At 43.5% G+C, this 21,731-nt stretch overlaps 1 protein-coding gene across 2 annotated transcripts; it reads right to left on the reverse strand.

Moving 5' to 3' along the window:
• Window positions 1-5,861: 5,861 nt before the first annotated feature.
• Window positions 5,862-16,418, reverse strand: LOC121282407 (amphiregulin-like). 2 transcript variants are annotated; one of them, XM_041196132.1, is made up of 6 exons: window positions 16,281-16,418; window positions 15,729-15,881; window positions 12,844-13,030; window positions 10,641-10,796; window positions 9,649-9,737; window positions 5,862-6,954 (listed from the first exon to the last, which is right to left on the reverse strand). In XM_041196132.1, coding segments are annotated over exons 1-6 (639 nt in total). In that variant the 5' UTR covers window positions 16,333-16,418; the 3' UTR covers window positions 5,862-6,952. The 2 variants fall into 2 exon arrangements, with proteins under 2 accessions (XP_041052066.1, XP_041052061.1); XM_041196127.1 differs by having other exon boundaries at window positions 15,660-15,881.
• Between the last annotated feature and the right edge of the window lie 5,313 nt (window positions 16,419-21,731).

Raw genomic sequence — 21,731 nt, forward strand, 5'->3', positions numbered from 1 at the left:
CACACACACCCTCACTCCCTCACTCCCTCCCCCATACACACCCTCACTCCCTAACCCACACACACACCCTCACTCCCTCACTCCCTCCCCCACACACACCCTCACTCCCTCACTCCCTCCCCCATACACACCCTCACTCCCTCCCCTACACACACACACACCCACTCCCTCACTCCCTCCCCCACACACACCCTCACTCCCTCACTCCCTCCCCCATACACACCCTCACTCCCTAACCCACACACACACCCTCACTCCCTCACTCCCTCCCCCACACACACCCTCACTCCCTCACTCCCTCCCCCATACACACCCTCACTCCCTAACCCACACACACACACCCTCACTCCCTCACTCCCTCCCCCACACACACCCTCACTCCCTCACTCCCTCCCCCATACACACCCTCACTCCCTAACCCACACACACACACCCTCACTCCCTCACTCCCTCCCCCATACACACCCTCACTCCCTAACCCACACACACACCCTCACTCCCTCACTCCCTCCCCCACACACACCCTCACTCCCTCACTCCCTCCCCCATACACACCCTCACTCCCTAACCCACACACACACACCCTCACTCCCTCACTCCCTCCCACACACACACCCTCACTCCCTCACTCCCTCCCCCATACACACCCTCACTCCCTAACCCACACACACACCCTCACTCCCTCACTCCCTCCCCCACACACACCCTCACTCCCTCACTCCCTCCCCCATACACACCCTCACTCCCTAACCCACACACACACACCCTCACTCCCTCACTCCCTCCCACACACACACCCTACTCACTGGTGAGTCTATCAGCAGCAAACATGGGAGAGGAGCAGCCTGTGATTGAAAGAGAAGCTCCTTGCAGACTATTCCCCTCGCCTTGCCTGTCTGTCTCACATCCCGAAAGCTGCCTTGGGGCCACACGCGCTGGGGGGGAGCACAATCCGGCCTGTGGGCCGATGGTTGGACAAGCCTGAATTAGGCCATGGCTGATCTGTATTAACTCCACCTGCCCACTTTGACTTCATAAAGCTTAATATCTAACATCTATCATTGTCAGTTTTGAAATTTTCAGTTGAACCCCAGCCTCAAATCTGCTGGGGGAGATTTTTCCAGATTTCCACTCCCCTCTGTGTGAAGAAAAGCTTCCTGACATCACCCCTGGACCAGCTTGGCTCTAATTTTAAGATGTTGCTCCCTTGTTCTGGACTCTCCTCCCAAGCGCAAATAGTTTCTTTCCATCCACCCTATCCTTTAATCATCTCAAATGCCCCAACTAGGTCAATCTTCTAGATGTGAGTGAACCTATTTGCATGAATTTTAGGGAAATCTATAAAAAAAAGCCAAAATTCAGGGGAAAATTAAGAATGTTCTGGAAGTGAATCACTTCAGGCAGGTTGTGTGAACACAGCGACAGAGATGGAGAACGAACCAGGTGGAACTGTGTAAAAATATTGAAGGAAGGTTTGAGGATATAGAGAATGAAGAAATGATAAATGTCGTTGAAGAACATAAGAAAGACTATCATTCTTGCTTTAATATCAGTAGAATATTAATGGCTACTTTCAGTATTTGATCTCCTTAAATTCTTGTAAGACCTTCACAATCACATGTCAGATCCAGGCATGTTTTGTTTTTAAAGAGATAGCTAAAATACTACAGTTTAGATGAAGCATTGGCCTCTTCCCGGCTAGATATCTGTCTAGATATAAAAACTGCCATTAAAGCGTATGATCAAACAGCAGTTTGGTGATCCAGAAATTGAGAAACTATATCTACAACTAAGAGATAGAGGTGCTCCCCAGGACTGCACTGCAGTATTGTAGTTCACTGTTGGACCACATATGCCTTCCCCTCCATTCCATCTGCCATTTACCTGCCTCCTCAGATTTTACCTTCCTCCCCAGGATTAACTTCCCACCAACATTTACCTGCACCCCCCTTCCCCCCACCCTGGGACTTACCTGCGCCCTGGATACCTGATTGGAGGTGAGAGTATTACAATTTTTAAAACTGCTGTGTAGCTACCACCTACAGCGATGCAATGACTATTGATAAATTCCTGAAGATAAAAAAATGTAGAATTAAAAAAATGTAGAATACATTTAATGTATTCTGTTCCAATATGCTACTTTATTAATCAGATGAAGTTTTAGGATCTTTTAGTTGCGTCACGTGTTACAATCCCAAACATCAATGTATCTCAAACTTTTTAACAATATGTATCACGTGATTCTTCTGTCCCTCCCTAGTCAAGCAGTTTAATTGTGTTTATCAGCTTACTCTCCGGTAGAATGGAATTGTTTTTAACTATGCAAAATCAAGAACAAAATTGTAATGGGTACATTACCACGCAGTTCCTATGTGAGCTGCTGGATACTTCCCACAATATGACCTTTTCCCAAATACATGTTCAAGAAAAACACTGAGAACTGGTGTAATTTTCCAAACTTATCCAACTGCGCAATCATCGATGCGTAAAACCAAAACAGAAGCAGAAAATGCTGGAACAACTCAGTAGGTCTGACAGCATCTGTGGAGAGATGCATAAAACCAGTTGCTTTCGACTATTTCTAATCAACTCTTCATTGTTTAAATTACTGCGCTGAGCTAGATTGAATCCATGGTTGACCCTCCAAGATCTCTGCGCTCCTCCAATTCCAGCCTCTTGCACATCCCTGATTTTTAACGCTCCACCATTGGCGTTTGCACCTTCAGATGCCTGGGCTTTAAGCTCTGGAACACCCTCCCTAAACCTCTCTGCCTCTCTCTTCTCTTTTGAGATACATTTTAAAACTTAACCTACATGACAGTGCTTCTGCTCCTTTGACCTATTCTGCTAAAACAGGCTGGAAATCTGTTGTTCGGAAACACCAACTGGCCAGAAATCTTTTGAGCAGACACAAGCAACTCATGGATTCATTTTTCATCCTTGTTCTTTGTCCCAGGTAAATATTTATATCTATGGTGTTTTCCACTTCACACTCTAGTGGTTAGGAATTCTAACGCTATTCTATAATCCAGAAAAGTCCAAAATCCAGAAATGACTTGGTCCCAAGCATTCCTGACTGGAGAATTAAGAGCGTAATCAGATTTGATTCGAAACGTTAACACTGTTCCTCTCTCCGCAGATGCTAACAGACCTGCTGAGTTTTTCCAGCATTTTGTTTTAATTTCTCTTATTTTTAATGTCCCAGCATAGTTTATTGAGGTGCACAGGAAATTTCAGCTGAAGCTGGCATTAAAGAATTGGTGTAAATGGGAGTAAAATCAGGTGCAAAATCCCGACTGAGCTGCTAAAGGAAAATCTGGGTGGCGTTGCGAAGAGGGGAATGTCATTTATTGATCCTCTGGCTGCATCCACAGGGGTCGGTGGTGGAAGGGTTGAGCATGAGGGGGAAGAATTTGGAAATACATGTCAGCTAGGAAGGCCGGCAAGAGGGGAGGAGGGAGCAGTTGTAAATGAGGAGAGGTTTCTTCTATTAAGGAGTTAGGGACAAGTGCTGCTATGGACCCTTCAGGAGATACAAATGTAGGCAAAGAGTGAGTCAAACTTGGAATGGCAGTGGGGGAGCGAAATATATAGTTTCATCAGTTAAATCACTTTTGCTACATTGTGCGGCTTTGTTTTTTAGTGGTTTCAATCTGACAGTAAGTATAACTACTATCTCCACCGATACAGAAAGGGATTGTCAGCAAATTCCCACAAGTGAAAAGGTGCAGAGTTCACTTTCAATTCAGAGCAACATCATTCCCTACAGTAAGATGGACACAGGAATTTCCAAGTTCTTAGGAAACTTCCCAACAGGTTTTGGTTTCATATTGAAGTTTGAGTTTCTATTTTGCAAAATGTTCTTCAAATAGACATTGGATGCTGCCTGAGGTGTGAATAATATCAAGGGAAACAGGGGAACGTGTGGAGTTTTAGGGCACAATCTTCGGGTTGGTGAGCAGGGGTGGGGCCTTGCTCGCCGACGTGTGAAGTGACGCGCGGTGACGTGGGGCGTGTCTCCCGACAGCACACAGACATTCAGTTCGGCGGGCGCACACCGGAGTCAGCTGCGCGCCCGCCAAACTGTCAAAGGCCTATTAAGGCCATTTAAATATCAATTAAAGTATTTAACTGAGCTGCCCGTCCAACCTTAAGGTCGGCGGAGGGAGGGGGTGGGTGGTCGGGGGGTGGGGGGTGGGGGGAGGGGGCAGGTGAAGGGCCCAGGCGGCCTTCGCATTTTTCACGGAACCTCATCCACGGGTGGGACGAGGTTTCACGAAGGTTTTTAAAGTTTGAGGGAATTTTTCCATTGACATGGCACAGATTCTGTGACACTGTCACATGAGGGGGACATGTCTTCAAAAAATTTTTTTTGCCTTCATTAAAATTTTTAAAATTAAAATGATCTTCCTGAGGGGCCGGTCTGTGCTTCAGGGAGATTTCTGCACTCTTCTGGGCGCGTGCATGAATGTAGCACAGGCCCCCACTCTCCCTCCTCCCCACCCCCACCCCCACCCCATCGCCCGCACAGGGAGCGCTCAGCTGGGTGGGCCTTCATTGGCTCTGCCCGCGTCAAATGTCAGCTGTGCGCCCGCCCGTGCCCACTCCCCTTAAAGTTTTATAGTAAAGCCAATGTCCTCCATTCATACAAAGAGACAAATTTATACAAGACCTTTTTTTATTGAATACTTTATGCGGCAGCATTTTAAATTTGTACAATTCATAAAAAATGTCGATAAATAACATTAAATAAGAAATAAATACTGATACGTTAACAAATCTGAAGGAATCCTTGAAAGAGGTTCTACACTCAAACTTCAATCAATCCAAGGAGCCAGAGCAGGGGGGTAAAGGTCAACTGGTGAGGGCAGTGATTGGCTGAGCCAGACCTGTGCTGAGTGTGTGAGAAACTCCAACAGGGCTGTACGGACACAATACAAGGGGGAAAGATTGCTGGGAAACACAAAATTCCTGGTCCTTAGGCCATAAGACGCAGGAGCAGAAGTAGACCATTCGGCCCATCAAGTCTGCTCCGCCATCCAATGAGATCACGGCTGATCTGATAATCCTCAACTCCACTTTCCTGCCTTTTCCCCATAATGCTTGATTCCCTTACTGATTAAAAATCTGTCTCTCTCAACCTTAATGACCTTTAATTTCCTAAGGTTTAGGGGAGAGATATGAGGAAAAAACTTTTTTACCCAGAGGGTGGTGATGGTCTGGAATGTGTTGCCTGGGAGGGTGGTGGAGGCGGGTTGCCTCATATCCTCTAAAAAGTTCCTGGATGAGCACTTGGCACGTCATAACATTCAAGGCTATGGACCAAGAGCTGGTAAATGGGATTAGGTAGGTCAGGTGTTTCTCACCTGTCAGTGCAGACTTGATGGGCTGAAGGGCCTCTTCTGCACTCTGTGATTCTGTGAATGATGGATGTCAAGCTAACTGGCCTGTAGTTACCTGTGTTTTGTCTCCCTCCCTTTTTGAATAAGGGTGTTACATTGGCCGTTCTCCAATCCTCTGGGACTTTTCCAGAATCTAGGGATTCTTGGAAGATTACTACCAGTGCATCCACTATCTCTGTAGCTACTTCCTTTAATATCCTAGGATGCAACCCATCAGGTCCAGGGGACTTATTGGCCTTTAACCCCATTAGTTTCCCTAGTACTTTTTCTCTAATGATAGTTATTGTATTTATTTCCTCCCCCCAATCCCTATTGGGTAATCCTTGCTGAATATGCACAGATTAACTCAGCAGGTCTGACAGCATCTGCAGAGAGGAACACAGTTAAAGTTTCGAGTCTGCATGACTCTTCAAAAGAACTAAGTAAAAATAGAAGAGAGATGAAATATAAGCCATATATTATAAGCTTATGGATGCTGCCAGACCTGCTGAGTTTTTCCAGGTATTTTTATTTTTATTTTTGTTTTGGATTTCCAGCATCCACAGTTTTTTGCTTTTATGTACAGATTAACATTGTGTGAGAATGAGATAGGTTAAAATTTATTCAAATGTGCTCCACATTGAACACTGATCAATGTGCAATGCATCTGAGCTACATACAAAGCACAAATCATACTTTTCTCCTCAACTAGTAACAGTTAACGCAATAAAATCCTCTTCTGCAAAAAAGCGACCAGGTTAAATTACCAAATTTTCTCATCTGTCTGCTGCCCTGTGGTGCCATTTCTGTAACATTGCCAGTCTCCAGCCAATTGGCTGTTGAAAATTCCTTCAATGCCTTTGTTACCTTAAAATTCATCTAATTCGATACTTTCTTGGCCAACCTCCCATCCTTTACCCTCTTTAACCTTCAGCTTATCAAAAGCATGGTGCCACCAAGTCCTGTTTGACCACCACCCCTCCGTGTTCATTGACCTGCACTGGCTCCCAATCCATCAAAGACTGACGTTCAAGATTGCTATTCTTGTTCACAAATCCCTCCACGGCTTGCCCCATCTTTTCTCTGCAAACTCCAGCATTCAAAGCGTGAGAGAACTCTGCATTTCTCTAACTTTTCCTCTTTGCATCCCACCCCATTTGCTCCACCATTTGCCAAGGTGCCTTCAACCATCTAGATCCTGAGCTCTGCAACTTGCTTGCTCACCTCCTCTGGCTTCCTCTAAGAAACCCTGTAAAGTCTACCTCTTTTCCAAAGATTTTAGCCGCCCTTGATATTATCTCCTTCTTTGACTCAGTGCTAATTTTTGCTCGACTACACCTCCTGCCATAGGACGTCTAATTATTTGTTGTGATACTATATAAACGCAAGCTGTTGTTGTTTCATTCATGTTACACGTTAGCCATATTATCAGATTTTGCTTTGTGTACTTTGTATACATCAAAAACAGCAATGAAACAGAAAAGGGAGATGGGAGTGGACATCCTGTAATAGATGCAGGCGATCGATGTTTTGGGAGACTTCTCCAGGTTTCAGATGTCTGATTCAGCCCTTCCTGAAAATACAAGTTTATCAGCCATTAGCATCAATGAGGCAAAGAACAGGAGCTGCGAAGCATCCTTCTGGACATAGATTAAAAACGAGCTTATTTCTCTCTAAATTTGGTCTTTTTTTATCTTCAACTGTTTATCTCAAGTGGGACAAAAAGAAGGAGCACAGAGGGTTACTGAAGCAGAGGTGTGATGAGAAACACCATTATTTGTGGCTCCCTGGCTTTGTTTCCTGCTGAGCGTCAATGTTGCTAGAGCTGTGAATATCTCAGGTCGCCGTCTGATACAATTCTCCTGGGTAAGTTGGATTCGAAATCACAACAACTATTTCCAGTTACAGGGTAACTATATTACCTGGATGGACTGCTCTCCCGTTGGATGAAATGTGGTGGGTTTCTCAAATGGGCAGACAAAGCACCTCACTCAGGTTACCTGGGGGTTTAATCACATGACCAGCTGCCTCCAAATGCCCCGCACTCTCACTCCAACAACTGACCACCCAGGCGTCCTTCCTCATGAAGCCCCAGCTTCCCAAAGCCAATCGGAAAGTGAATAAACTCCTTATTAACCAATTGGTTGATTCTTGACTCTGAAACACACCTTTCTCACCCCTCCATTTCAATAGTTTTATAACTAAAGCATTAATTTTTAAAAAATTTATTCTTTTAATGGGTGTGGGCATCACTGGCAAGGCCAGCATTTGTTGCCCATCCCTAACTGCCCTTGAACTGAGTGGCTTGCTCGGCCATTTCAGAGGGCAGTTGAGTCAACCACTTCGCTGTGGGTCTGGATTCACATTTAGGCCAGACCAAGTAAGGATGGCAGATTTCCTTCCCTAAAGGAATTTAGTGAACCAGTTGGGTTTTCACAATCATCAATGATAATTTCACGGCCACCATTCCTGAGATAGCTTTCAATTCCAGATTTTTATTAATTGAATTTGAATTCCAACAGGTGCTACGGTGGGATTTGAACCCATGTCCCCAGAGCATTAGCCTGGGACTCTGGATAGGTTTCAATTTAAAAAAAAAAATGTCTTTATATTTCCTCTATAATTTTGCGCTGAGCTTTTTTTGCTCACAGCAGCGCCTTGGCAATTAACTTCCCAAATCTTGGAGACACCAGGATAGGAGCACTGGCATCTCAAGTTTCCAGCCAGATGATGGAAGATAAAATTACCCAGGTTCCAGAAAAGACCAGGGGAATGAGTAGAGGATGGGGTGGTGAGATTGGATAGCGTCCTCCTGCCAGCTCGAACTGGTGGCAAGAAATGATCCCAGTGACAGAGCCATGAGATACTGGACCTCTGAAACCCATTCGGGTAGGGCTGACACCTGCTTCTTGTCCCTCGGAGGCTTGTGGGTGAAGAAGGTTTTAATTTTTGCCTCGTTGTGTAGCCAACAATGTCCCTTGGGTAGGTCCTGAAGCATAAAGGAAGGTGCTAATCAAGGACCTGCAACAGTCCAAGGGACAGCTGTGGATCTGGGAGAAATAGTCCTATCTTTCCAGCTTCATAGTCATGCAATTGTTTTTTTTTAAATACCTCTCTTTCTGACAGCACTGCAGTCACTACAAACCAGCAGCTCAGCTACTGGCTGCTCCCACAAGCTCAAAACTGCAGGCCGGACACCAGCTGAGCTCAAAGCAGCCCAATTTTGGAAAGGTTTCTGAAAAAGGCCTTGGACACTCCATCTGCACATCCAAAGGAATCTAACACCCATTTAGGGGAGGCGGTGGTGTAGTGGTCTTGTCACTGGACTAGTATTCCAGAGACTCAGGGTAATGCACTGGGGGGACTGGGGTTTGAATCCCACCATGGCGGATGGTGGAATTTGAATTCAATATAAATCTGGAATTAAAAAGTCTAATGATGACCACGAAACCATTGGCAATTGTCGTAAAAAACCCATCTGGTTCACTAATGTCTTTTAGGGAGGAAAATCTGCTCTCCTTATCTGGTCTGGCCTACATGTGACTCCAGACCCACAGCAATGTGGTTGACTCTTCCAAATGCCCCTCTGAACAAGGGCAATAAGCGATGGGCAATAAATGCTGGCCTAGCCAGCGATCCCCACGTCTCGAGAACGAATAATAAAACAAAAATTTTCAGGCACAAACCCTAACCCGTCTATACTTCAGTCTTTACCAATATGGTGAGCAGCGTATATGTGGAGTGGAATTCTTGTGTGCAAACCACCACAGCCAAATTTGATGATTAGCCACTGTAACAGGAGTGACTGCAATGCCTTTCTTGGCCAAATTTGACTGCTCCATTCATTTTTTGGTGTCTTCATAGCACCGTTAAGTTATCTACTTATTAAAATGTCAAATTTTACATTCAAAATAGCACAAAAAAGGAGCTAAGATTTGGGGGGGAAATTTTATATAGTTTTGAAAGTTAAAAAGCACGAGAGCGTCAATACAGACATTTCTCAAACTGGATAGTCATCATTGTGATGGGGTTGTTCTAGAGTCTAGCAGCTTTGGACTACATCTGAAGTAGGTTTAACTTCAAGAACATCCATGTATTGTTTGATTTGAGAAATCCAGGTTCACACAAGTCCCTCTGTCTGTACATTTGACAAATCCATTTCAAGTTATTAACTGAATACAAATATAAATCAGTTTTGAACATTGTGTTCAAAAACTCAAGGTCTGATGACTCTTTTTTAAATAAACACAGAATTAGTTTAACTTACATTTTTCAACTACAACTCCATTCTCTGTTCTCAGTGTTTGTTTCTCTTCACTCAAAATGTCATGTTCGACTCGCATCTTTCTCCTAATTCTGAAACAGAGGTGCTATTAGAAATGTTCTGATGAAAGCAAAGCAATTTAATATTACTTAACACATGAGGGAGAAAGGAATAGAGAGGCGATGAGGATCATTGATGAGGTGAAATGAGGAAGGGTAAAAGGAGGTTTGTGTGGAGTATAAACAATGACGTACCAGTTGGGCTAAATGGCCTGTTTCTGGGTGGATACTTCTTAATATACTTGACTCCAAATTGTTCTCAAGTTAGAGTTGGGAAGGTTTAGTTGCAATTTAATGAAGCAAGAATGTTGGGCTTTTCCTTCAGATATACACACACCCAGAAATGTTGGATTGAGCAAGTTCCAAGCATAAACTGGTGTTGGCAGTCAAAACAATGTCCTCAACTACACGCCCAACCACATAATCCATCCATACTTGAAATGGGCACTCAGTTATAATCAGACAAAAAGTGATAGTAACCATTAAGCAATTGCATTGACGTCAATTTCAAAGTTGTCATCTCAATTACTCTGTTTATTATTAAGAAACAGTTGTGTTCACTCCCAAGTTGGCACTTAAGCTGCACTGAATATATAAGTAAATAGTGCCTCATTAACGTTCAATTACATTTTGTGTAATTAAACCATTCTAATCCCCTCTAATCAGTTCCTGTGGGGGGTTACAGTTTGTACTATGAGCATTGATACTACTTTAAATAAAGGTACAGCTCAGAGCGGATCCAATAGGACAAATAGTTACACAAAGGGACATTCTTGTGATTACAGATATATTGCTGCCATGTTATAGCAGCCATGATTTATAGTGGGTTAGTCACGTTTGAATGAACATAACTGCTATAAGCGATGGGAACTATAGATACCAACATAGAGAGAGTTAGTTGCTAGCACACAAGAAAATTCTCTCAATTATACTTACCGCAATGTCACAACAATCACAGCAGTTATTATGGAGATGAGCAGCATTACAGCTGCTACCACTAAGACAATTGAGAGGCTATCGATGCTCTCCTCAGTTGTTCCAGTATACAATGCCCGGATCCCACAGCGCTCATTCTGGTAGCCAGGGAGACACCTAAACAGGACAAATGTGAACAGAGATTTTTAAAAATCAGCAGGGCTGAGAGTATATAATCAAATACCCAGGGTCACACATTATAACATTCCATACAGCCCACATCCACAACTCTATTGCAGCTTTGTCTCGAGCACTGATCACAGTTCTGCCTTCACATCATGTGTACAAAAAAGAGTAATTGGAGAAGGTGCTTAAAGAGCTATACAAGGATGATACAAGGGGTGAGAGGGTATAACTATCAGGAAAGGTTGAACAGACTGCATCTCTTCTCATGACCTAATAAAGGTCTTTAAGATTATGAAGAGGTTTGATAGGGTAGATGTAAAGAAGATGAATCCATTTGTGGGGGAGACTGGAACGAAGACCCATAAATTTAATACAGTTATTAATAAATCCAAATGGGAATTCAGGAGAAGCTCCTTCACCCAGAGAGTGGGGAGAATGTGGAACTCACTAGCACAGGGAGTGGTTGAGGTGAATAGTATAGAGGCATTTAAGGGGAAGCTGGGTAAACACATGAGAGAGAAAGGAATAGAAGGTGATGCTGATAGGGTGAGATGATATAAGGTGGGAGGAGGCTCATGTGGAGCATAAACAGCAGCATGGAGCAGCTGGGCTGAATGGCCTGTTTCAGTGCTGTAAGTTCTATGTAATATATCAAAACTCTATCTCCGATGATGCACCGTCACCCAGTAGTTTTACAAAATTCCAGCTTGGACACACATCCTCTCAGGTTTAAAAAATTAACATAATTTGAATCTAGGGCCAACTTTGACATTACATATTAAAGCTATATTCAAAAAGTAATCAGGTAGAGACATGAAAAGGGAGGATTGCAGGATTTGGGGAAAGAGCAGTGGGCAGTGGGGCTAGTTAAATAGTTTTTTCAATGAAGGATAAATAGCGCTTTTCTGTGTCATATGATTCTATGAACACAGATTCCTTAATAAATCATTTGGGAACCAATTATACTGGATAAAGGACCCGTGAATAAAGGGAACAGATGATGGAGCAGCAGAGCTTCCTGCAAGGAAGAATTACCCTGAGCAAGTCAGCCCCAATTCAATAAACAATAACACACGTTCAGTGTAGTATGATGTCCCAATGTGCTTAACAAGAGTGAGATCAATAAGAACCTTGCTGACATTTTTGAAACAGAGTCAGCAGGAGAAATCAAGACAGATAGCAAAAGCTTTAACAAAGAGATCAATTTTAAGAAGCATCTGACATGAAAGAGAGGTGGAGGGGTTTAGGGAGGGAATTCTTTAGCCCAGGCAGCAGAAGGGTGAGGGGTTTGTCTTTTGAGGAAAGGTTGAGCAGGTTGGGTCTGTACTCGCTGGGAGCTTAGAAGACCTTATTGAAACATATAAGGTTCTGTGGGAGCTTGACAGGGTAGTTGCTGACAGGATGCTTTCCCTCATGGGAAAATTTAGAACTGGGGGGGCACAGTTTCAAAATAAGGGGTCTCCCATTTAAGATGGAAATGAGGAGGAATTTCCCCTCCAAGTCACTCACCATCCTGACTTGGAAATATATCGCCGTTCCTTCACTGTCACTGGGTCAAAGTCCTGGAACTCCCTCCCTAACAGCACTGTGGATGTATCTACACCACATGCACTGCAGCGGTTCAAGAAGGCAGCTCACCACCATCTTCTCAAGGGCAACTAGGGATGGGCAATAAATGCTGGTCTAGCCAGCGAAGCCCACATCCTATAAATGAATTTTTTAAATGGTCATTGGTGTCTGTAACTCTCTTCCCCAGGGAGCAGTGGAGACTGGATCATTGAATATATTCAAGACTGAGTTAGATAGATTTCTGATCAACATGGGAGTCATGACAGAGAAGCAGAGTTAAGCCCACAAATAGATCAGCTTTGATCTTATTGACTGACTGAGTAAGCTCTAGGGGCCAAATAGCCTACCCCTGCTTCTATTTCTTATGTTCTTAGGAAAAGCACAGCCACCAATGGTGCAGAAATGGAAATTAAGAGGCACCAGATAAATATTCAGAAGGTCCCATTGATTGCATGTGGATTTGACTTACACACATGATGGTTTATTGAGGTCTTTCAAGTATTGACATTTCCCATGAATACAATAGTCTTTGTAATCGGTCTTGCATGGATCTTTCTGTTTCTTTCTTCCGGTCCTCCTCCTCTTTCCCTTACTCTTAGATTTTTTTGAGTTCTTTTTCTTTCTGTCTTGGTCTTTGGGTTGAACAACCTGCTGGACTGTAAACACAAGTTGACATGTGTTATTTCCAAGCATTTCACACAATTTCTGACTCTTGTCCCCCGACCCAGTTTAACATTGATTCTATTCATTTATCTAACATTTTAAAAGAGTACAAACAATTTTTCCTACATAAGTGTACACATGCTATGTAAACAAATGTATATCAATAGCGCTTGTGCACAGGTATACGTTTCTAACTTTATTATACAAATAATTCATCTCACATGACATTTTCAACATCTGGATTGCCACAGCTGATTGATGCTGTGAGTTAACAATACATTTCTAATGGCATTTTTATCAATGTATATCAGTACAATTCTGCATTCACAAAGGCAATGAGATGTCATTAAAAACCTCCCCACGTTAAGGGCAGAATTTTCTGCCTGTCGGGTGGGTGGGCCTGACCCAATCTCTGGCGGGTGGGGAGCCGATCCCCACCAGAGAAGCGGGTCCCTCCACCATTTTACATGGGTGGGCCAATTAAGGCCTGCCCAGCGTAAGGTCCAGCGGGGAAGAGCCTTGTGCTCCCTGTGCGGGCTGCGGGCTGGAGGGGGGGTGGGGGGGTGAGATTCCCCAAAGCGAGAGTGTGCTCTTTCGTGCATGATAGAGTGCACATCTCCCTGAGGCTAAGTGCAGCCTCAGGGAGATCACTGCCAGTTTGAAAAAGATTAAAAATAGAAAAAAAAATTCCCTAACATGTCCCCCTTACATGAGATGGGACATGTTCATAATTTACGTAATAACTTTATTAAACTTTTTAAACCCCTACTTTTTAAACCCGCCGCTGGATGAGGTTTCATGTTTTCTCTATTTGCCACCGGGCCTCCTGGCCTGCTCACTGACCTTAAGGTTGGACGGGCAGGTCCTTTAATTGTGTCAATGACCCTGAAAATGGCTTCAACATCGTCCTGCATCATTTTACACATCGGCGAGCAGGCCCCACCCCCAACTCGCCGATGGCAAAATGCTGCCCTATGAGTTTTTCCTTTTATTGATGAACTGTGTTTCCCTGTAAAGTGGTCCAGATCACAAACACTCTTTCCACAATGGAATCTGGCTATGCCTGATGTACAGAAATGATGGTGAAATGAGTTGAAAATTTTAATTTTAAAACTCAAAATTAGAAATAACTGGTGTGGAATTGGTGCTTCCTGGGCAGCCAACTGTTTACTCTGAATTTTGCCAGTTTATCCCCATTTTGAGTTTTGGGTGTATTCTAATCAGATTGGGAAGATGCTTGGGTGTAATTTAACAAATTGTCAAAATGGGAGTCATTTCAGGTGTAACTTCCAATCTGTGCTGAAGGAAAGGACTTCAGAGTAATATATTCATTAAATGGACAGAAGACACCTTGTAGGAGTCATGGCATGAGGAAAAAGTATAATACAAGTCAGACTTTTGTGTTCTTATCAAATACTTGCACCACGTGAATAAATGATCATCACTGTAACTATCCTAGGATACAGCTGAAGAAACAGCTCAAGGTGAAGCAATAAATTCCTGACTTTATTTTCATTGCTCTCTTTAGAGTGAACGCTCTTTTGAAGTGTTCTGCCATTAAAATTGTAACAGCTTCTCAGATTATCAAATGTTCTGATTAAAGGTTAGCGGAATTTTCATTGTTTGTCTCTTTCTATAGATTGCTGCCTGATCTGCTGAGGGTTTCCAGCATTTTCTGTTTTTATTTCAAATTTACAGCATTGGCTTGTCAAACGCGTTTGGAGTTTTAGATCTTCCCACACATTGACTAATTCCCAAATTGTACTTTAGCCAGTTCCACATGATGTTCAGGAGCCCCTTAAGCACATTTGTTAAAGTTCCACTGAATTCTTACTTTCCAACTCCCTGCAATCCCATTGCAATGGATGCTTCCAGTTACACCGCTACCAATAGTCTGAGGTGAATAGCTGCAGCTCAGGTGAACGGTTATTGATCTAAAATATTAATTTTGTTTCTCTCTTTACATTTGCTGCCTGATTGGTTGAGTTCTTCCGACACTTTCTGCTTTTATTACGAGCACCTTCTGTGTCATTTGAGGCAGTATCTGGTTACAGTGCCTGGTAGAAGCACACACCTTCCTTCTTGTCATACATCCATGGTTTCCATGGTTACAGTGCCAAACCCCTCTTCAAATTGTCAAATGGTTGTAACATTTAGAAAGCCCAAAAGACAATTTTCATCAAAAATAATCCCGTTTAAATCACCCAGAGATACCATCGTAAGTGCAGAGATCTCCAGACCATGTTTTAGTTATTGGGCTGATAACGTCTAAAAGATACTTAAGAATTGTTGGAAATCATTGAGGCAGGTAACCCAGGGTCAGCACACAGGGTTAATTAGAAAAAACTTGCTCATGAACTTCATCATACCACGGTTGAAAGCTGAAGTCTAGTGTCCCATCAATTCATTTACAACAGGTGCGTTTTGCTGCCCTTAGGGTTTAACGTGGAATCAAGTCTGACATTCACTTCCTGCATTACTAGTTAACATTAAATACAGTTTGGGCGTTTTAATCAATCTATCTTAAAGACACTGAAAACATTGTAAAGTCTGGGTGTAGTTTCTGAAACTCACTGGCATAAACAATGGGCTTAAAGATTACATTATAAAGAATTTATAAACCTTTTGCTGGTAACATTCCATCTCCTAATTCTCCAGGTGTCAAAAGTTCATAATCGTCCGCATAATCACCATAATCTTCATAATCCTCACTGGAGTCATTGGTTACCCGTTGGCTGTAATTGGGGCTGAAAATTGGGGGTTCGGAAGCTGGAGCTCCAGAGGAAACCAACAATTTATTCTCATCTTCGGCCAAAGATGTTCCATCCACCTCCCGGACACCGGCTGGAACACATTTTTTGGGGGGGAACAGTTAAAACACAAGAAGAGGTCCGCATTTCCCAGCTAAACACGATAGATGAAGCAAAATACTGGTAACAGTTTCTAAAAACGGTTCAGCTGTACTAAACTGCACCGACCAGAAGCCGGGAACAATTCCCTCTGTTGAGAGTTACAGGAAAATCAGATCTTAAAAAAAAAGAAATGCTTGATTCTAACTGCGAATAGTTCAGCCCCGTTTAATTCCAAAGTGAAATCACATTCTCTGTAAAGAAAAACAAGTTTAAAATATCTCTACTCCTTTTGTTGCAAATGATCCACTGCTGTGTATTTTGTTGCATATTAATAAGCATTTGATCCATTCGCGCTTCGAAACAATATAAAAAGCTTAAGTTTTTGTTTTACCTGCAGTCACCACCACCGCCAACAACAGATATAACGCTTGCAACTTAATCATGTTCAACACAATTGTGTGAAAGGTAGCTCAGGTTTACGATTCGGATGTGCGTGCCTTGCTGCTGTTGCTCCACTGCCGAGTCCCAGGTGTGTGTGTGTGTGTGTGCGCACTCCTCCCACAGCATCAGATCTGCAGGTTACCTGCAAAACCTCCTCATTTAAACAGGTTGTCACTCAAATCCCAATGTAGTCAGCGCCAGCCCGCCCGCCCCCTTGACTCAGGTGTGTGATGTCACCTCAAAGGTTCCCCCTCCCAACCTAACCAATATCTTCCAAAGGGCTATAAATGGAGACAACTACCTACCAAGAGGAAACTTTGTGAAATTAATAATCGGAATGTGGGGCATCAAAATTAAAAAAAAACACAGAAAATGCTGGAATCCAGGTCCAGCAGCATCTCTGCAGAGAGAGAGAAACAGAGGGAACATTTCCAGTTGGTATGACTCTTCTTCAGAGCTGAAGAGAGGTAGAATTATGATGGATTTTATACTGTTGAACAACTGGGCGGTGGGGGTAGGGGGGTGGTGGGGGGAGGGAGGGAGGTGAAGCAAAATAGAAGATCAGGGATAGGTTGGGGCCTAGAAGAGATTTGACAAAGATGTCATGAACACAAGACAAAGGGAGTGTTAATGGTAGTGTTAAAGACTAATGTCTGACTTTATTTTGATTTTTTTTTAATTTTCCAACCCCCACCTGGGGGAGGGCCATCTGTAACTTGCCTCAATGTTTTGCTTTGTTATTAACACATTCTGCTATCTTACCTTTATGCCACTATTGGCACCTTCTTTAGTCTTTAACACTGCCATTAACACTCCACCCACTCCCCCCCCCGATGTTATAAAATACTTTATTTTTCCTCCTCATCCTTAACTAATGGATGAGATGATCTTAAAAACTAAATCCTCTGAGCCATGTGTCAGCAGAGACCATTGGATTTTTTTTTTACTTTCTATTAGTCACTAGCTATGCAATAAGTATGACTAATTATAATGTTGATTCGCCCTGGTTACTAAGGATATTTTCTAGATCAAAGTGTGCAAGGAACTTTGAAGAGATTTAACTATATCCAGAATTACCATACTGAAGGGGCATGCTCAGCTAGGTGGTGTCCCAGCTGGATCAAGGCCTATCTCAGCTGGATCAAGGCCTATCAGCTAGGTGGTGTCTCAGATGGATCAAGGCCTATCTCAGCTGGATCAAGGCCTATCTCAGCTGGATCAAGGCCTATCAGCTAGGTGGAGTCTCAGCTGGATCAAGGCCTATCTCAGCTGGATCAAGGCCTATCTCAGCTGGATCAAGGCCTATTTCAGCTGGATCAAGGCCTATCTCAGCTGGATCAAGGCCTATCTCAGCTGGATCAAGGCCTATCTCAGCTGGATCAAGGCCTATCTCAACTGGATCAAGGCCTATCAGCTAGGTGGTGTCCCAGCTGGATCAAGGCCTATCTCAGCTGGATCAAGGCCTATCAGCTAGGTGGTGTCCCAGCTGGATCAAGGCCTATCTGCCTGTTCAAGTGAATGTTCAAAATTCTACAGTGCTGCTCAAAGAAGGAGCAAGGGAGTTGTCTTCAGCTCTGGCCAAAATCTATCCCTCAACCAACTCCTCCAAAACAGATTGGGGTAGAAATTGAACTTTGTGTCTGTGTAATGGTCTCAACAAGGGCCAATTATTTTGGAAACAGCGGGCAGAACTTTGCCCTCAATGGGTGGGTGGGCCCCACCGGCTTGGCGGCGGGCGGGCGGCCGAACTCCGCCGCCGAAACGGGGCCCACCGCCATTTTGAGTGGGCGGGCCAATTAAGGCCCTGCCCAGCGGCATTCCCAACGGGAAGCGCTATGCGCTATGCACTCCATGTGTGGGGGGGGGGGGGGGGGGGTGTGGTGGGGTGGAGGGATTCCCCAACTGTCAGAGTGCGCACTTTCACACGTGAGCTTGAAACAGTGCACTGCTCCCTGGGGCAAAGTCCTGTCTCAGGGAGTTTACTGACAGCTAAGAAAAGTAGAAAAATAGAGAAATATTAAAGTTATTAACATGTCCTCCTCATGTGACAATGTCACAAGAGATGGGACATGTTAATAAGAAACACATAAAGTTTATTACATTTTTAAAAAACGGATGCAAAACTTCATCCCGCCAGTGGATGAAGTTTCCTGAATAATCTGGAGCCGGCAGGGGCTCCTGGCCTGTCCACCAGCCTTAAACTTGGCCGGGCAGGGTCTTTAACAAGGTTAATTAGCCTGTCAATGGCCTTAATTGGCCATTGACATGTCGACGGGTGGACAGCTGATTTCGCTGTCCTCCCACCTTCCTGAGGATTTAAATGGCCCAGGGAGACATCGGGGGTTCCTCCCAACGTCATCCTGCATCATTTGCCCCTCGGCAAGCGGGCCCCACCCCCAAATCACCGACAGGAAAATCCTGGCCAGCATCCCATGTTCAGAAGAAATTCAGCCCCATAACACACCTCCGCACTCTCTTCCTGACTCTGTGTGAATATGAAGAGCATCATGTGTGAACTTTTACTGGACCTTCTTTAAAAATTCAATTATATCAAACTGGTGTTGTATGCTCTGTGACTGAGAGTGCACAGAATGAGATATTTCTCCCATTCCTTGCTAGTGGACAAATCATAACTGTTATTTATTACACAATTAATCATTTTATTGTGTGTAGTGTAGAAAGTATCTTCAATATGTGGCATCCTCAATGAGTTAGAGTGTAATGCTGGTGGAGATTACTGTGTTACCCCATCTATTTCACCTGGAACTTATCTGAAAAAAACACTGTAGCTTCTTGCAACAGCTGGAGGTTGGCATTAAACACAAACTCACCTGTGGCACTCATTTCCAAGGAACTTTTAATGTTACAAAAGGCATCTGAGGTTTCTGAAGAACATAAACACAGATGAAAATGCTGTCAACATACCTAGCTGGTGAGAAATTTGGTGGACTAATAGAAAGCAGATGGTGCTGATAAAGTCACGGTGATGTCAGGGAGTTAGTGACTAGTGGACTTACACAGTTGATTAATGATAAGAAATTGAGTCATCTAGTATAATATACATGATTGCATTCACAGAGGATGCTAAGAGATGTAGTCAATTAGAGTGCATAGATTTTACAGCACATAAACAGGTCAGTTGGCCCAACTAGTCTCTGCTGGAGTTTACATTCCATGGGAGCTTCCTCCCAACCAATTCATCTCACCCTATCAATATAGCCTTCCATCCCTTTCTCCCTCATATGGATTTTTAGCTTTGCCTTAAATGCACTGATGTTATTCTTCTACTCCCTGTGGTAACGTGTGCCACAATCTCACCGCTCTCTGAGTAAAGAAATGTCTCCTGAATTCCTTATTGGATTTATCACTGACCATGTTTGTGTTATGTTATGGTCCTTAGTTCTGGGTCTCCCAAACCCCCTCTCAACACCCAACAAGTGGAGGGATCTTCTCTACCTCTACCCTATCAACCCCCTCTAGAGAAGTGAGGCCCACCTGCTCAATATTTCCTGAAAGTTGTAACCTCTTAGTTCCAGTAAATCTTTTATGCACCTTCTTCAGAATTTTAACACATCTCGGCTTTCCAATTCTATCCCTCTAGAAATGAACTCCAGAGATTTGTTATTCTTTCATGGTTTTATTTTACTTACGTTGCTAGTTTTATTGATTGATGTGTTTGACACTTTGCCCCTTCACCCCAATTAGAAACTTACTTTCCTAAGACTATGGGCAGAATTTTGCCCTTGTTGGGCGTGTGGGCCCCACCAACTCAGCGGCGAGCGGGCAGCCGAACACCACCGCCGAAACAGACCCCGCCGCCATTTTGAGTGGGCGGGCAAATTAAGTGAGGGAGGGGTAGGGATTCCCCAACTGTCAAAGTGCGCTCTGAGCGCATGCGCACGAAAGAGCTCACAGCTCTCTGAGACTAAGTGCTGCCTCAGGGAGAGCGCTGACAGTTTGATAAACTTAAAAAATAGAAAAATAAAAAAATTATTAACATGTCCCCCTCATCACATGAGGTGGCACATGTTCATAAGTATGACTAAAACTTTATTAAAGTTTTTAAAAACCGACATGAAACTTCATCCTGCCAGTGGATGAGGTTTCATGTATTATCAGAAGCCGTTGGGTCTCCTGGCCTGTCCCCAGCCTTAAGATTGGATGGGCAGGACTTTAATTGCCTTAATTATCCTGTCAATGGCCTCAATTGGCCATTGACAGGTCAGCGGGTGGTCAGCTGATTTCGCTGTCCACCTGCCTTCCTGAATATTTAAATGGGGCAGGATGACATCGGGGGTTCCTCCCAACATCATCCCGCGTTGGTGAATGGGCCCCACCCCCAACTCACCGACAGAAAAATTCTGGCCAGTGTATTCTTCCTGCCAGTTTTTTAGTGTTTTTTTTCAGGAAAAAAAATCATGATTTAAGCAGTTGAATTAAAGGAAAGGTAAATGGAATTTAATGTGGAAAATGCACAAAACACGAAACTGTAGCAGAAATGCAAAAGGATTTGCGTGTTTTTAAAATTTGTTCATGGAATATGGGCTTTGCTGACAAGACCAGCTTTATTTCCCATCTCCACTTACCCTTGGGAAGGTGGTGGTGAGCTGCCTTCTTGAACCGCTGCAGTCCATGTGGTGTAGGTACACCCACAGTGCTGTTAGGGAGGGAGTTCCAGGATTTTGACCCAGCGACAGTGAAGGAACGGCTGATATATTTCCCAGTCAGGATGGTAAGTGACTTGGAGGGAAACTGTTCCCAGGTGCATCTGTTAATCATACCATATGAGGATCTATATGATACTGTTATTAAAAACACCAATCGGGTCTTGGATGTATCTCAAGTTTACTCGATCATAAATCTAAACACTTGATAACCCAAGAAATTTGGAATATTGAGGATTTTACTCAAAAGTTCACGCAAAATCATTAACATATTGTAAGTAACAGGTTTAAAATGCTTCTATCGTTAGAGAATAGAGGAAAACTCCAATTCTATACAGACTTGGTCATGGAATCATTCAGCACAGTTGGAGACCCTTTGACCCATCATGCCTGTACTGCTCTTTGAAAGAGCTAGCCAATTAGTCCTACTCCCCCTGCGCTTTCCCCCATAGCCCTGCACCTTTCTCCCTTTTCAATTAAGTTTAAGAGGATATGTGTGTATCAGAAAGGCTAAATAGTTGAATGAAGACAATAATTCTAAGGCTTCAATAAATTTTAATGGTAGATTTTCAGAGCTCAGGTTGTATCAATGGAGAATGAGGATAATGATGCAGAATGATGGAAGATCTGGATAATAAATGAGAAATAGAATTTCTAAGTTTCAGCTGTGAGTGAGGGGCTGGAGGACATATATATATATATGTTCATCAAGTCTACACATTTATATATATATAGGT

This window comes from Carcharodon carcharias, chromosome 1, assembly GCF_017639515.1.
Source record: "Carcharodon carcharias isolate sCarCar2 chromosome 1, sCarCar2.pri, whole genome shotgun sequence".
NCBI classification, from domain to species: domain Eukaryota; kingdom Metazoa; phylum Chordata; class Chondrichthyes; order Lamniformes; family Lamnidae; genus Carcharodon; species Carcharodon carcharias.